The sequence below is a fragment of the Seriola lalandi genome, unplaced genomic scaffold, assembly GCF_002814215.2.
Source record: "Seriola lalandi dorsalis isolate HSWRI2012SDOR001 ecotype SW California unplaced genomic scaffold, Sedor1 jcf7180002055008, whole genome shotgun sequence".
Taxonomy (NCBI): Eukaryota; Metazoa; Chordata; class Actinopteri; order Carangiformes; family Carangidae; genus Seriola; species Seriola lalandi.
Window position 1 is genome coordinate 2,239,291 of NW_019525551.1, and position 15,730 is coordinate 2,255,020.

At 43.4% G+C, this 15,730-nt stretch overlaps 1 protein-coding gene across 3 annotated transcripts in view; it reads right to left on the bottom strand.

The window, feature by feature from the left end:
- The window catches only part of LOC111647668 (NT-3 growth factor receptor-like), a 129,814-nt gene that overhangs the window by 33,657 nt on the left and 80,427 nt on the right, over window positions 1–15,730 (bottom strand). For all 3 annotated transcript variants that reach the window (XR_015436588.1, XM_023397297.2, XM_087171554.1), the window contains one exon: window positions 4,087–4,275. Coding sequence is in view for 2 of the 3 variants with exons in the window: in XM_023397297.2 (XP_023253065.2) it covers window positions 4,087–4,275 (189 nt within the window). In the remaining variant the exon portion in view is untranslated. The remainder of the gene's footprint in view (window positions 1–4,086; window positions 4,276–15,730) is intronic.

Genomic DNA, 15,730 nt, shown 5'->3' on the forward strand with positions numbered 1-15,730 from the left:
TGTGTGTGTGTGTGTGTGTGCATATGCTAGTGAATAGTGCATGAGCTCACATGATGAAGATGATGATTGGTTTATGATCACAGACATGATAGAAAGAAATATTTGAGACAAACACATACACTCACTCACACACACACACACCTACACACACACACACACATACACTGCACTAGTGGAAATATATTGTTGGTAATAATCACACAAGGTGACTCTTGTGATGGATCAGCATTGCCATTGGCAACGGCATCAGTAGTGAGTGTGTGTGTGTGTGTGTGTGTATGTGTGTGAGTGTGTGTGTGTGTGTGTTCGTGTGTGTGTGTGTGTTCGTGTGTGTGCGGTGTGTGGGTGTGTGTGTGTGTGTGTGTGTGTGTGTGTGTGTGTGTGAATGTGTGTGGAATGAGGAGAGGGAGTCGGTCTGTGTTTGTGTATGCACGTGTGTGTGTGTATATTGTCTCCTGGAGGATTTGCTGAGATTTATGTGGCTGTAAAGGCGAGAAGCGATTTGCTCCGGCGCGGTAGCAGAACACTGTCTGTGTTCAATGGAGACACAGCGAGGGTGGAGAAACTACAGGATTAACAGAGAGAGAGAAAGAAAGAGAGAGAGAGAGAAAGAGAGAGCGAGAGAGAGAGAGAGAAGCAGTGATACAAGGCACAGAAAGAAAAATAGCAAGAGCAGAGAGATATAGATTTAGACGTAGCTAACCTCATCTGCTACAGATGAGGCAGAACTTTTGTGCCATGTTTAAGACTCATGGGAAATGACTTGGTGGAAAATTAATAAAATACAATTTAATATCTTTGTTAAAATGACATGGTGTTCATATTTTAATGGAGATGTCAGATGTTCTAATGTTTTGACCCTGAACCACAACATCCTCCAGTTGGTTGGTCAGCAGTGATGGGCAGTCAATGCCCATCTTCTCCTGGCGTCCAGCTAAACTCCTCCAACCTGTTCCAGAGCCATCAAGAGAGTGTTTCTGCTGCCTCCCCCAACCTGTGAGCAGATATCTGCCTCTCTCTTCCCACTATTCCCAGAACTGTGAACATCTTCCACACAGAGCCCAGCAGCCATCCTCAACTGGAAATAGCCAGGCCTGCCACCCTTTGTCCCTGCATTGTCAAACCAGGTCCTGGTACTCGGTGGTCTTCCTCTATGAGACCCCTTTGAGAGCATCTTCTCATGGGACCATCAGTTTAATCAGAATGATCCTCTTAGCCTGCTCAGACCATCTGATAATGTCAGACCTCAGGGATGATTGGACCTTGGGAAAGTGCAGTTTTCTTCACAGGTCCACCCTCATCTCCCACGATTGTACCAGCTGCAGGAGGCTCTTATTGTTTTCTTTGGAGGAGGTTGGCTTCTCCCCCTCTCTGATGAACTGTATGGATGGGGCTGGTCTCACGTGGGTCTGGGGCTTTTTCTATCTCTCCTGCTCCAAGATGTCTAATAGTGCTCTCAGGACCTTGTCTTTCTGCCATGTGTATCTCCCATACCTCAGTTCAGTCTTAAACTCCACCCGTATGTTTGCGCCAATATGCCTCTAACTTGCACTGTGGGTGCTCTCTCATCCCCCACCTTGTGCAGATTTTTTGGTGCAGTACAGAATGTTGTACAATTATGGAGCATGAAAGAGATGTGGGAGGCCATTCACCTTGACCTCTGCACTTCCTCTTCCTAGAGTCAGACCTGGGCTTGGTTCATGTCTCTCCTCTGTGTTGGGAGCGGTTTCCCCCATTGCCAGTAGTGGGGGTTCCGAGTCCTTGTCCTTTAATTTCTTCATGCATGTTCCCTGTGCTGCACCGTGCCACCTTGAACTCTTTGACCACTGTTGATAGGACTACCTATAACTGTCCAGACCCGATTGAAAGCCCTACTGACATGAAGCCTAGCGGAATTCTGAGCCACCTGTAAACGTTTGTTCGACTTCTTCCACTAATGTCAGGCACTTGATACATTGTCAGTAGTCACATGAGTCTGGGTATCAGACCATTTTCTGCTGCTTATCTGGAGCCTGGGCGTAGTGGCCACAGTTCAGCAAGGTAGTCCAGATACCTCTCTCCCCAAAAACGTTTTCCAGCTCTTCCTTGGGGATGTTCCCAGGTCAGATGAGATATATATATATATTGGTCTCTCCAGTGTATTCTGAGTGTACTAATTGGACTACTACCAATTGGATGTGCTTGGATACCCCCTCCTGGCTCCCTTGGGATGTCAGGGCTCCTTACCTTATCTATAAGGGTGAGCCATGGTCTCAGACTTATAGGCCAAGTCTGTGGCCTTAAGTCTGAGATGATATGATTCTCATCTCATACAGTTCACACTCAGCAGCAAAACTGCTGAAGGCCCGCACCACCTGTGGCGGCTAAGTAATGTGATACCCATTTTAAAATGTAGGAACACCACCCAAGTCTGCCTGACTTCCATGCAACACTGAATATATGTGTCAGCCAAGACAACCAAAAAATGTTTTTTTTCTTTCAGCACTTTAGGGCGAATCACTGAGGAGCTTTTCAACCACCTCAGAGAACTCTGTTAGGGATATGACTGAGGTTTCCCTCGAGTCATCAAACCATGCCTCCTCCTCCGCAGAGGACATATTGGTCAGATTCAGGAGTTCCTCCAAGTGTTCTTTCCACAGCTCAACAATATCCCCAATCAGAGTCAGCAGTTCTACTCCCTTGTTGAACATAGCCTGGACCAAGCCCTGCTTTCCCTTCCTGAGTCGTTTCATGGTTTGCCAGAGCTTCCTTAAAGCCAGCCAAAATTTTTACTTCATAGCTTCCCCAAACTCCTCCCACACCCAGGTTTTCGATCACCACAGCGGCTGCAGCCCTTCTGGTACCCATCTGCTGTTTCAGCAGATCCCTTGGCCAGCCACACCCAAAAGGCCACCTTCTTAAGTTTGAGAGCCTTACTCACCAACGCTGGTGTCCACCAGCAAGTGTTCAGGTTGCCACCATAACAGGCACCTACGAACTACTGACCTCAACTCCTAGCAAGTGTCTCCAAAGGGGAGGCTATGAACATGGCCCACATGGATTGCATATCCTCAGCCTCCCCCATGATGCAGGAGAAGTTCTCTTGAGGTGGGAATTTAAGACCTTGCTGACGGGCTTCAGAAAGATGTTCCCAGCTCATACATTTGGATTTGCCAGGTCTGTCTGGTAGCCTCTTCTACGATCTGATGCAGTTCACCAGCAGGTGGTGATCAGTTGTCAACTCTGCTCCTCTCTTCAGCAGAATGCCCAAGACATTCAGCCTTAGGTCTGACGATACAACCACAAAGTCGAGCATCGATCTTAGGCTAAGGTTGTTCTGGTACCAAGAGCCAAATAATCTAAACCAAACTGAATGTGAGTGCTCCTAAAATGTTGGTAATGATCCATCATTGCAATGGACGATGGGTAAAAATTAATTTCTTTTCCAAATAAATTTGACTGTTTAACCTGTTGGTTGATGTTGCAGGAAATAACTTGAGATCAATGTTATCATAACAGACAAGTAGCAATAAACCACCACCAATAAGTTTTCTGTTAACAACAGATATGGGGAACCTTCCCTTGCTGTCTTTCTATAATCTGCAAGCTTCATAGAGAGGTATCAGATTATTATGGTTAAAACAGTTGCTTGGTAATTAGTAATAGGTGTGACTTAAACAAACAGATGTTAGTCATGAGCTAGAGTAAGACTCACCACAAAGAAGATGATGAGACAAACTCAACTTTAATTGATGCTACATCAGCACTGTCATAGTGGTTATTGATCTGTAATTCATTAATCTTGGAGGTGGGGTGGCAGTTGGAGGATGGAAACCACAATATACACACCTACCTCGACCCCCCTACCACTGGTGAAAGGCAAGAAACTTGACACTACACAGACTGACACAAAGAGCTAATACGAGCACTACGTTTGATTTGTTTGAGGGTAACATCTTTCTTTCAGTTCCTACATGTACAGAAAATTTTCCAATTTGCTCCTTTGGAAAATCTGGGCAATTTTTGTTCGAAACAAATCAATGAAAATAGTACAGTACATATCACATGACATGCACAGTTTGGGTCTATCAAGATGTGTTTACTCACAGGTGGTGGGTTTGTTACAGTTGTGTCCATGTCTGAAGTACTGTGGGTTCTCGATGACGGGGATCCTGGTCATTCCAATCACCACAGCGTCCGCCCCTGCATCCAGGGTACAGGGGCTGATAATACCATGGTTCACATGATGAAGGGGGCTGGCAGAGTCTTCTTCACCACTTATCACTGCCACTGGTCCTAGACAAACAGACAAGCAGCATAGACTGTGGATGAATATCTCTTTACCGTCAGAGCAACAGACTTAACATCTGCAGGTATCTGGCTAAATATTTAAAACTGTTTAATAGTTTCTTCATATAAATCTGTTTGTGATTGAAGAAGATGGATCAAAGGATGGAGAGTTTGATATTAGTTTAGCACTGACGGTTAATCGACATCATCAGTCAGCAAAGCAGCATTCAAGCAGCTAGTTAATGCAGCTGGTGAGCCGCACACAGCCAGACTCTCAGTCATACAGTCAATAAGTCATGCTTTCTATAATGCAGTTTATGATTCGGAGAGTCAGCAAAGGCTTATGGGTAGTTGGTCACATAGTCAATGAATCAGCCAGTCAACTAATCATGATCCTATTTAGAGTCCAGCAGAGATTTATATTATTAAATTAAAATGTTTGATCAAAGTTCAAATCAAAGTAAAAAAATATCATCATGTAATTCAGAGTAATCATGTAACAATATCTATGATGAGTCAGTCCACTCTATTAGTTGTAGAATAACATTAGGCTTGAGAAAGGGGGTTGGGAGGTTCGGGATGAAACACAGTGGAAATATAATTTTACTCTTTTAAATAATTTCAGCAGTTTCTGTTGTGTGGATACTTTATTCTGCTGTGGTTCAAGTATGAATGGAATGAATAGATAGATAAAAGGTAAAGCTCAGCAAAAAGTTTAACTGAGAGAGCTGCTAAACATAACACAAAGTGAGGCTGCATCTGAACCGTTATCTGAACTACAGGTGCATTTAGACTGGATCCAACCTGTACTCAGCACTACTGACCAGTGTCCAAACTCTGAGTCTTGTCCTCAATTCCAAAGGAAATGTGGGAATGTGAATATACTCATATCAAAACAGAGAAATCTCACACTCCACCCAGTGGAGATGTCAGGTTCATTCAAATTTAAGAGGCTTATGTGATTAGCACAGTCAAACATACCTGAATTTATAAGAGAGATTTTGTTTAATCAGTTTAACCATTACTGCTTTATTTTGTAATGCCGTGTTTTAAAAACAGCTTTAAAATGTGATTGTTTCAAGAAATGACTGACTTATAATCCTCAGATCCACTCAGAAGGAGCGTAACTGGTCTGGTTGATAATCACTATAATAAACAAAATAATACAAAAGCATTCAAATAAATCTGTAAATAACAGTTATTTAATTTGTGACATTTAGAGCAAGGAACTTCCTGGAAAGACTCTTACTTTTTTTCGCCACATTAAAATGATCCTTTGTTTCTTGTATTTTTGTATAATGTCTCAATTAAAGAGGAAGGAGACAGTTTGGTTCATTTATGACATGAAGACCAGAGGTTCATGTCAACATAATTGGATCTGAGCAGAATATGATCTAACTGGCTGACTGGGAACATGACCAGCTGCCCTCTGGGGACAAATACAACAATTGATTGACTGATTTATTGAAAGAAGTAAATTTGTGTATTTCTCGCAGATTTCTAAGTAGAGCAAAAACAAATGAACAATCACTGCCTGTTTGACATCAGATATGCAGACTTCCATATTCTACCATGTTTTTGTGTTTTCATCATTTCCAGCTCAGGTCAGTAGCAGCTCTCTCACTGCTTCCGGTTGAGTATTGATGGACACATCGGCCACTGCAGGGATCATCCCTGTGACCTTTGTCAGTTACCAGACAACCTATGCTAATATTTAAGCCATGTGTCAGACGAGCTGACATGAAGGCTGAGCAGTCAGCTGGTCATGGATGAGCAAGGACACAGAGACACAGGGTGACTGACACAGAGACATGAGGGAATCACAGAGCAGGGAGGGAAAGAGAGGAGGGTGGTGTCAAAAAGTGTGAGGTGGACAGTTTTCACGGCGCTCAAAGGTCAGAGGTCGAATGATGTGAATGGACCAATGGGAATAAAGCATCCTGGTCTCTGACAGCCAGCACACATGTCACTGCTGTCATCCCACCAGTTAAACAGTGTGCATGTTGAGAGCCTGAGGTGACTGTGACCACTGACTTTTTGCTGAAGCCTCTCACCGGTGCAATGAACAGCTGACTGTATGATACTGGCATGCCAAAAGAATGTGTTGCTTTCCCAGTGGTGTCCAGTTAGGAGCAAATATCTGTTGGTTATTCATGATTTGTCCTGGTCTGTCCCACCTCTCCTTTGAGCTGTTCGGATATAAAATCACTAAAGATGCAGACAGGACTTTTCTCCTGCAGTTCCATTCACGCTACAGCTGACGGTCTGTTGTTCCACGTACCATTCCCGATCCATACTGCACTCTGGTTGGTGGCAGCAATGCGCCACAATGTTTTTTTTTATCAACAATTAAGAAGTAGAAGAAGAGAACAAAAGGAAGGCAACAATAGAAAATATCCTGTGTGACCACTTAATGAGAATAGGAGAACAGGTCTTTCAGCTCATCATCATTTGGCTATTTGTATTGTTTCAGAGAAGAATCATATACATGTGGGTAACGCCAGATGTTCACCGCTCTTCAAAACAAGAATCCACAGTGTTGTCTTGAGCATGAGCAGTCTGCTCACTTGCTATATGATTGCTACAGATTTTTTTTACCAGTAAACAAAAGGTGTTCCACAAGGATCAGTTCAGGGCCCAGTCTTATTGACAATCAATATACAATCTATATAATATATATGCAGATGACACTATTCTGTGTTGTTCTGCTGACTCACATCTAGCCTTTGCCAACCTGCAGTGCAAAATCAAAATGCACTTAATCAGCTTAAACTGGTACTTAATGCAAGCAAAACCAAACCAAACCAAACCAAGTTCATTCTTTTTTCTAGAGAAAAAGACATTGTTTTTAACAGTCTACACCGATCCAAACTAAAAAAAAAAAGATGTGTTGGCAACAAGTGGCAGAGAGTCTGCATAGCTCGTAGTTTATTTGCAATAAATTTGTATATATTAGTATATTTTTGATTATTGTGAATTGTGTTGTTATTATTGTGATTTGACCTGGTCTGTCCCACCTCACATCCAGTCAGGCTTCCTCACCTTTCAGCTGTTCTGGTAACTTCCATCATGGCAGTGAATGAAGTCAGGCTTCAGAAGTCAGTGTTTGCAGTAAATGACAGAACTCTGACAACTTTGAAATTCTCTGACATTTCCTCACTCTGTTGTCATAATGATAAAAAAGTAAGTCTTCACATATGATGTCTTTTGGAGCTTTGATAAATATGACACCATACTACAAAATTTTTGAACATTTTGACAATTTTATGCAACAATATAAGTATTACTCGACAATAACTGTGTATAAAAGCTGCTGTAACACAAAACCTTCTCAAATGATGCAATCTGTAACTGTGGCATCTGTACAAAAAACATGCTATTTCACTGGAACACAGAACCTGATGGCTGACTGGAGGTACCAGGGTATCCACTTGTAGGTCATGGTGATTTAAGCTGTAGTTTACAACACTGCCACCAGCTCCATTTCCTTTAGTGTCCAAATGGAGCCACAGTCTTTCAGTCACACTTTATTCCTCACAGTAATCTAATGAGCCTCCAGCATCAATACCTGCTGCTCATTGGCTCACACAACAGTCAGTCAGATTTTATTACACGCATGAATCACATGAAGAAGAGACCGGGCTGCTTCTGTCAGTGCTACAGAGCATCATGCTGCATTCTGGGTAATTCATGGGCTAATCAGGATACAAGTGCATTTTCTTTATGCGTCTGTGCCGGTGACAGCCAGAGCCGGAGGTACAGTATATTGTTTTTGGGTTGCCCGTCGCCCGTACCGTTCTCATGGACATGATATCTCACCAACGCCTTGACAGAATCTCTTTGAATATGGCAGAAACATTCACTTGAACTCAAGGATGAACTGATTAGATTTTGGTGGTTAAAGATTAAAGGTCAAAGTCGTGGTGACCTCACAAAAAACAGTTTTGGCCTTGTGAACATAATATCTTCATAACGCCTTGAGGGAATTTCTTCAAATTTGCTAATGTCTTCACCTGGACTAAAGGATAAACTGATTAGATTTTGGTGGCTAAAGGTCAAAAGTCAAATGTCAAGGTCACAGTGACCAAACAAAACATGGTTTTGGCCGTGTGAACATGATATCTCAGTAACACCTTGAAGGAACCTCTTCAAATTTGGCACAAAGGTTCACTTTGACTCAGTGATGGAGTGATTCGATTTTGGTGGTCAGAGGTCAAGGTCAGTGTGACCTCACAAAAATGTTTACTCAAGACTTGACACAGCAATTATGATTCATATTTTCTATGACTCTGGATAAACAGGGATGTGACCTGAAAATAGTCTGAGTGGAGGAGGCAGACAACTACGAGGAGGTGATTCTGTTTTTTTTGCACTGATGAGAGGTTTTTAAATAATGTTTTCCAATTTGTTTCTTGAAATAACTGACATTTGACATTTTACTGATTGACTAAATTATAAGAACACAAACAAATAAAAATGTAAGATTTTTGCAAAGAGTTGAGGGGACTTTCTGTCTGTTTTAACTATAACATGTGTGCATTTCCCGATCCACACTGCAGTCTGGTTGGTGGCAGTAATGCACCACAACGTTGTTTAACCGCTTGTCATAAAAGAAGAAGAAAACAGGAGGAAGGCAACAACAGAAATATAATGTGTGACCACCAGAATAGGACAACAGATCCTGGAGCTCAACGTCATTGGGCTCTTTGTATTGTTTCAGATGAGAATCACATAAATGTGGGTAATGCCAGATTTTTTCACATCAACGCTCTTCAACAAGTGTCCACTTTGTCGTATGACGCATGAGCAGTTTTTGGACAGCAGCACAGGGGTCCACACAGACGCTCACGGACATGAATGGATGACGACAATTACATCACTTGGACCACAGGGGACCCTGGTGACAGAAACACAGCACGGGTCTACAGGTGCAGTGTACGCTCAGAAGTTGAATACACTTTTTATTTGACTTGAAACAAAACAACTACATATATAAAATTAGTTGATGTTTTCATTCTGCTTGGAGTTCACCTGGTCTACAATCAAAACCAGCACTTTGCCTCCTGCTGGAAAGAGGAGCAAAACTAACAGAATCACAACTTTAAAAAATGGCCGAGCAGCACTGACTCATACAGTGTGTATGAGTCTTTTTACACAACAGTCAGTATAAAGGATTCTTTCCCCTCAGATGTAGGATTACTGTGGCATCTCTCCTTCATCTGTCTCCTGCATCCTCCCCATCACTGTCTCACCACAAGCTGTAAATCACTGCTGGCAGACACTTTGCAAATCAACCTTCACAACTACTCTGTCAACACACACACACACACACACACACGCTCTCACACGCACACACACACAGGTTTACTTTTGTTAAGTGTGTATTTTTATGGGGGGGGGGCATGGTAAATGGTAAATGGACTGCATTTATACAGAGCTTTTCTAGTCTTAACAACCACTCAAAGCACTTTACACTACTAGTCACATTCACTCATTCAAACACACTCGTCCATACAGCACTTGCTATGTACACAGCACATCTCTATCACACTCACTCACTCACTCACTGATGGTATATTTGGTGACAATGTGGGGTTCAGTAGCTTGCCCAAGGACACTTCAACATGTGGAGTGGAGGAGCTGGGGATCGAACCACCAACCTTTCTGATAAGTGGGCGACCCACTCTACCTCCTGATTCACAGCCAACACGACTTTTGTACTGATTTGGAGAAGCCGTCCCCAGTTAACTGGTCTTTAGTCAGAAGTGGACAGCTCTAAGTTCAGGTGTGAACACACCCATGAAGCATTGGGGAGATCTGATCACTCAGACCACATTCGGAGGTGGTCTGGACTCTGGATCTTGTAGCAGTGTGAACGTGAAAGTGTCCTGCGCCACATTAAAGGACCAGCTACTCTACTGACGTCCTCTGACACAGTTTCATCATCAATTGAAAATATTTTTGTGCTGTCGTGCTTGTGAGGAGGTACCATCATCTTCACTTTCTAACCACCAGTTCAACATGCTTGAGCTTCACTTGACCACAGCCTACACCTCGTTCTACCCTATATTTCATCTGTTTTTTATTGAGGTGCAGCTGCACACGAGTGATTACAGCTAGTGAACTTGAAAAACATGGGGTAAACAGGTTGACCACCTTGAGAGAGAGCTTCAGGGGCTGCCATCCCCCTGTCAAGGTGACGCAGACGATGGAGACAAAGGACGAAATCCATTATGGAAAATCTATTTTGTTTGTCTTAGCCAACGAAAAACGTTCACATCTCGGACAAATGCAGATGACCTGAGAGAGGGGAGCGACACTGAAGCACAGTACAGCAGTTACCTGGATGAAAACTGAAAACCTCAGAGAATTAAAATGAAAGTTACGTCTTTACCTTGAAAACTGCAGTTGTCGAAAAACAACCTCACCACAAACTGTTCTGTTTCTCACTCCATCTGCTGAGGAAGATGGTGGTGTGATACAGTCAAAAGCTCCAGAACAGAAACGTACGTTGTGGTGAGATAGTGTTGACAGTGCCAACCTACGGTGGCCCTGAGAGCTCAACACACTGCAACTTAAGAAATCACATGCAAACAGACAGAATGCAACTTCAGGAAAAATCTTCATCAGTTTGACAACACACGCTGCAAATACTCACAACGCAACGAAGTGTTTCCAGGGGACACTCACAAGTGATGAACCCGGCTGGAACACACACTTGTTCAGTACTTTGTGACTTTTGAAGTTAAAATACTTGAACAAAAAGTACATCCCTGCCCGGTTCATCACTGTTTTTTAAGACGTTTTTTTTTAGGGAAATTTTTGCCTTTATTCCAATAGTGACCATGAGCGAGAGGATGACCACGGGTGAACCACAGGTTAGACTCGAACCTGCGCAGCTGCAGTCAGGACTACGTCTTCATGGAACGTGCTCTACCCTCACTTTTTAGTGTTCCCTGTGAACACACTTCCGTTGCAGCACATGTGTTGTCAAATTTATAAAGATGTTTTCTGAATTTGTTTGTGTTTTGTCGATTTGCATGTGTGTTGAGCTCTCAGGGCCACCATACTTTCATCTTCATGTCCATGCTGCTGTTGACAAAAGAAGCCAGCAGGTAGTAACTCTGTCATTACAGGTGTAAGACTGTTTCTCCGTGCCACTCTGGGTCCCTTCAGCAACATGTCCTCAGTCTGAAGGTGTGAAACCTGAACTGGTTCCCACTAAGATAGCAGAGCAGGAACACACACACTGACACAGGGGATGAGTGAGTGTGTAAATTGATAGCACGGCATTTATCCAGAGTGGGGCTCTGTACACTGTTGCTAAATGATGGCTTATAATTACTTCACCTTTAACACCTCCCAGTGTCCCTGGAGCGTCGAGCCCTGAGCTCCTGGCACTCTCACAACCTTTCTCACCCTTTTTGCCTCAGTGCCCGCTCTCTCTCTAATCCCCTTCACGGATTCCACCTCACTCGCTCCTCTCTCCCTGTCTGCACTGTTTCCTCTCTCTCCCTGTGGGTGTGTGTGTGTGTGTGTCGCTCTCTCTCCGTGATGTTAAACGATGGAGGCAGGCGGAGCGTTCTCATCTGAGAGCTTGGAGCGCCAACCTGCCCCACACCCGGCCCCCCTTTCCCTCTCTCTCGTAATTGGTTTGCTGCTTGGGGCTTGGGGGATGGGGAGGGGTGGATAGGGGTATGTCACAGAGGCTGACAGCAGAGCAGCGCTGTGTAGACAGACAAAAGAAACCAACAAACCAGGAACAATCGCACTGCCTGGGTGGTGCTGGCTTGATGACTGCCTCCGTCACTTACTGACTGACTGTTTGGAGAGCAGGGGAGACTGGACTCCTCCTCACATTAATACACTAAAGAAACACCAAGGTCAAATTTCTATCATGAGTTTCTTTGGCTGCTCCACCGGCTGTTTATCACCATCAACCAGTCAACTCATATTCACACCAGTAGTAGATGGCTTTACAGAACAGTAGTAAATGGAAACATTAATTAGCAGTTTCCTTTGCTAATGTTCTAGATATTATGTCTGTTTGAGTGGAAACTTGACTGTAGAGATGCTGAAATATTTCTACAGTCCAAACACTTATCAGATATAAAACCACTACACTAAGTTTTAGCCGTGAGAAAGTTTCTCTCACGTTATCATAGCAACTATGATTGTATCCTCCCCCTTCAAAACGACAAGGTCATCAGCATCATGAGCCTAACATCACAAACTAATTTACCAGGATTGCATGTATTGCATGTCCTTGGCAGATGATGTCGCATTGTTATTGGCCGGACCACAGGAGTGGGGCCAGCCCTGAATGTTGACTGACTGACTGACTGACTGATCATAAGCCGCGTTTCCACTGCAGGAACTTTCCCTAGGAACCAGGAACGACCTCCAAAAAGGTATCTGGTTGGGGGGTAGTACTTTCATTGACAATCAGTACTTACATTTCTGACTAGTCTGGTACTCACTGCATTTTATTTCACCTGTGATGTTTAAAAACAAACACATTTTCCACACGGCGAAACGGGTCCAGGAGAAAGTAGAAACTGAAACAGGACTTCAAAAAAATAAAGGACCACAACAACCGGACTGGCTAGGGTTGCCATCCGTCACGTATAATACTGGATAATATTATATAGTTATATATAACTATAATGCTGGAGGTTCCTCATTGGCCATTGCTCTTTCAAAATTCTGATAATAGAATGAAACAAGCTTACACTAGCCTGCAAGACAGTCCTGTTTACATTTTATTAAGGTGTAAAGTTATGTAGAATTTAGGGGGCGTGGTCTCTTCGTGTGACAGGTGGGTGATGTCACAGAGGCTACATCCATCTTTATTTACAGTCTATGGATTGCACTTATGAAGGAACTATTTTGAGGACTATGTGAATCACTTAGAGTTAGATAAAGTTAGAGTTAGTTTAGAAAATGTTAATGACGAGACCTCAAGGGTATGTCCAGAAAGGTTTTCAAAGGCACCAGGAAACTGAATTAGCCAGAATCAACTGTTTCAAGAGCAGCTGACTATAACTGAAAGTGTCCTCCAAGGGGAAATGACAGCTAATATGTCCAGGAGAGTAACAGTCAGTGTTCTTTTAGCCATGACACCTCCTCTAACTTTAAACTTCAGCAGTGTGAGGGTTGTTCTGCTGGTGCAGGGTGGCATGTGGTGGGGGTGTTAAATCTGAAACTGCTCATATGTCATGTTGGAAAACAGTGAAACCAATAACATTGTTGTTTAGTGCAGAGGATTTGTTGCTTCAGTGAAGCTGAATCTGCTCAGCTGCACTGCTACATTCACACATGACGTGCCCTGCACAACACATCCAACACACACCTTTCAACTTCCAAGTCTATTTAAGCTGCCAGAAATGCCCCGCTCTCCCTCTGCCCTGCCAATGCTGCAGCTGCTGCTCTGCTTTATTAAGCCCCACCACCACCACCACCACCACCACCATCCCTGCATCCACCTACAGCCTCAGACTTCAGCCTGCTACCATCACCTGAAAATCACTCTCTGTCTACAAGAGTATGCTGCAGAGAGTGATGAGGTCAGAGCTGACGCCAAACATTAACTACGTGACTGTGCTGTATTCTGACAGAGATGTTGAAGAGACACTTTCTGTTTCTACCATCAGACTCTACAGTCAGATTCCACATCGTTTGCCTGGTTTCCCATGACGAAGGCATCAGGAGCCTTCTGCACATCAGTATATATATATATATATATATATATATATATATATATATGATAAACAGTGTGGTCCAAACGTTTGGACCTTATTGTGTCAGTTAATTGACATGAGGCCTCTCATGAAATGCTGTTTGCCATGTTTTTCCCCTCTTTATAAAGATAAAACATTACAATATTTTTAGGTAAAGATCATATTTAAAGCATTTCAGCAGCTGAGCCTTTTTGCCAGTGCAGTGAGGAAAGACAGAGTGCGGTCCAAGTAAATGAGAACCTGCTGTTTATATACATTTGTCCCCTCTGTCCTTCTAACTGGCATGAGTTGAAAGTGACAGAAAGAGGTGATGGCTTCCATCTTTAATTGTGTGATTGCTGCAATCAGATGATAAAGATCTTTGCTGTTGTTTATTATTTCAGCAGTATCACGCTCGAGGTTGTGATGTGCTCAATATCAGCACGGCTGTGCTTCGGTCGTAGGTACGATGCCTGCGGTACCTAATATCGCACCTACATGCACCTTGTCCAATAGAAATATGATACACATTTCTGCCAAGTGTTTCCCTCTACTTCTCTGACCTACAGGTGGTGCTAACGTGCCAAGAAAAACAGCAATGAACCAACAAAGGCAGTGAAGATGAAGATGACTAGCTGGTAAACATGGAGGTAAAAAAGCACAGATTCATTTAGCTCATGTGTTAAACCTGAAGGATAAACACAGTGTTTCTGTGAGTGAGACTGAATGTAAATATAACTTGTTTAGCTAGCAGCTGTGTCACAGCCGGGTTTAGAAACTGCAGAAGAGAGTGAGGACAGCTGAGAAGATCATCACAGACATTTACACCACATGCTGCATCTATGGAGCCCCCAGCATAGAGGATGACCCTACCCGCCCCTCCTACAAACTCTTCATCTTTCTGTCGTCCTCATCAGCTCAAACCTAACACCATCCCACTCCCTTTGCTATGTTGTCTTTACATTCACCGCAGTTTTACTTAATCATCAAGACTGTCCTGCCGTAAGAAACGAGCCCACAGGTCGTCTGTGCAGCAGGTTGTATTATGACCCACGGTTACGTTTTGTTGCTAGGTGACATCTAGTGGTCGTAGTAATGATGACAGGAGCAAAGGGAAAAGTGCGGTGATGTAGTATAAAGAGAGACAAAGAATGGGTATGTCACTGTCAGTACAGTCTGCGTGTTTATTATTGTAACCATGACAACCGAGGTCCGGTACGCCTGCTGCTGTCGGGGCGCTATTTCAAGAGACACTCCTACAGGTTGTTATGGTTGGAGGACTGGTTGTGATCACTAGTCAAGCTGTGTACTGACTGGCACTGCATTGTGCCCATTGTTCTGTGTTAGTATCGTGCTCTTTTGTTTGTACATGTCTGCAGATGAAGACTTTATGTAGTCCTATCCAGGTCTGTGCGGCCTGGTGTAGCACCTCGCTCCTGGAGGAACATTGTCTTGTCTCGCTGTGAACTGTATCAGCTGTATTTGATTGAAACGACAATGAAGCGAGTCTACAGTCTCCAGTTTAATAAAATAATGTTTCTGTATGAGTGGTTTAAATAAAATGAGCAGAAGTGAAGTAAACCGATGATATAAAGTGAAGTAGAGAGAAGGCAGAGAGCGAGGTCCCAGTAGACTCACTTCTCCTCTTCTTATCTCCCAGCAGTGAAGCTTCAGAGTCTGACAGAGAACAGCTCAGATCCCAGAGTTCAGTGATAAATCCAGACCGAGAGAGGGGAGGGGGG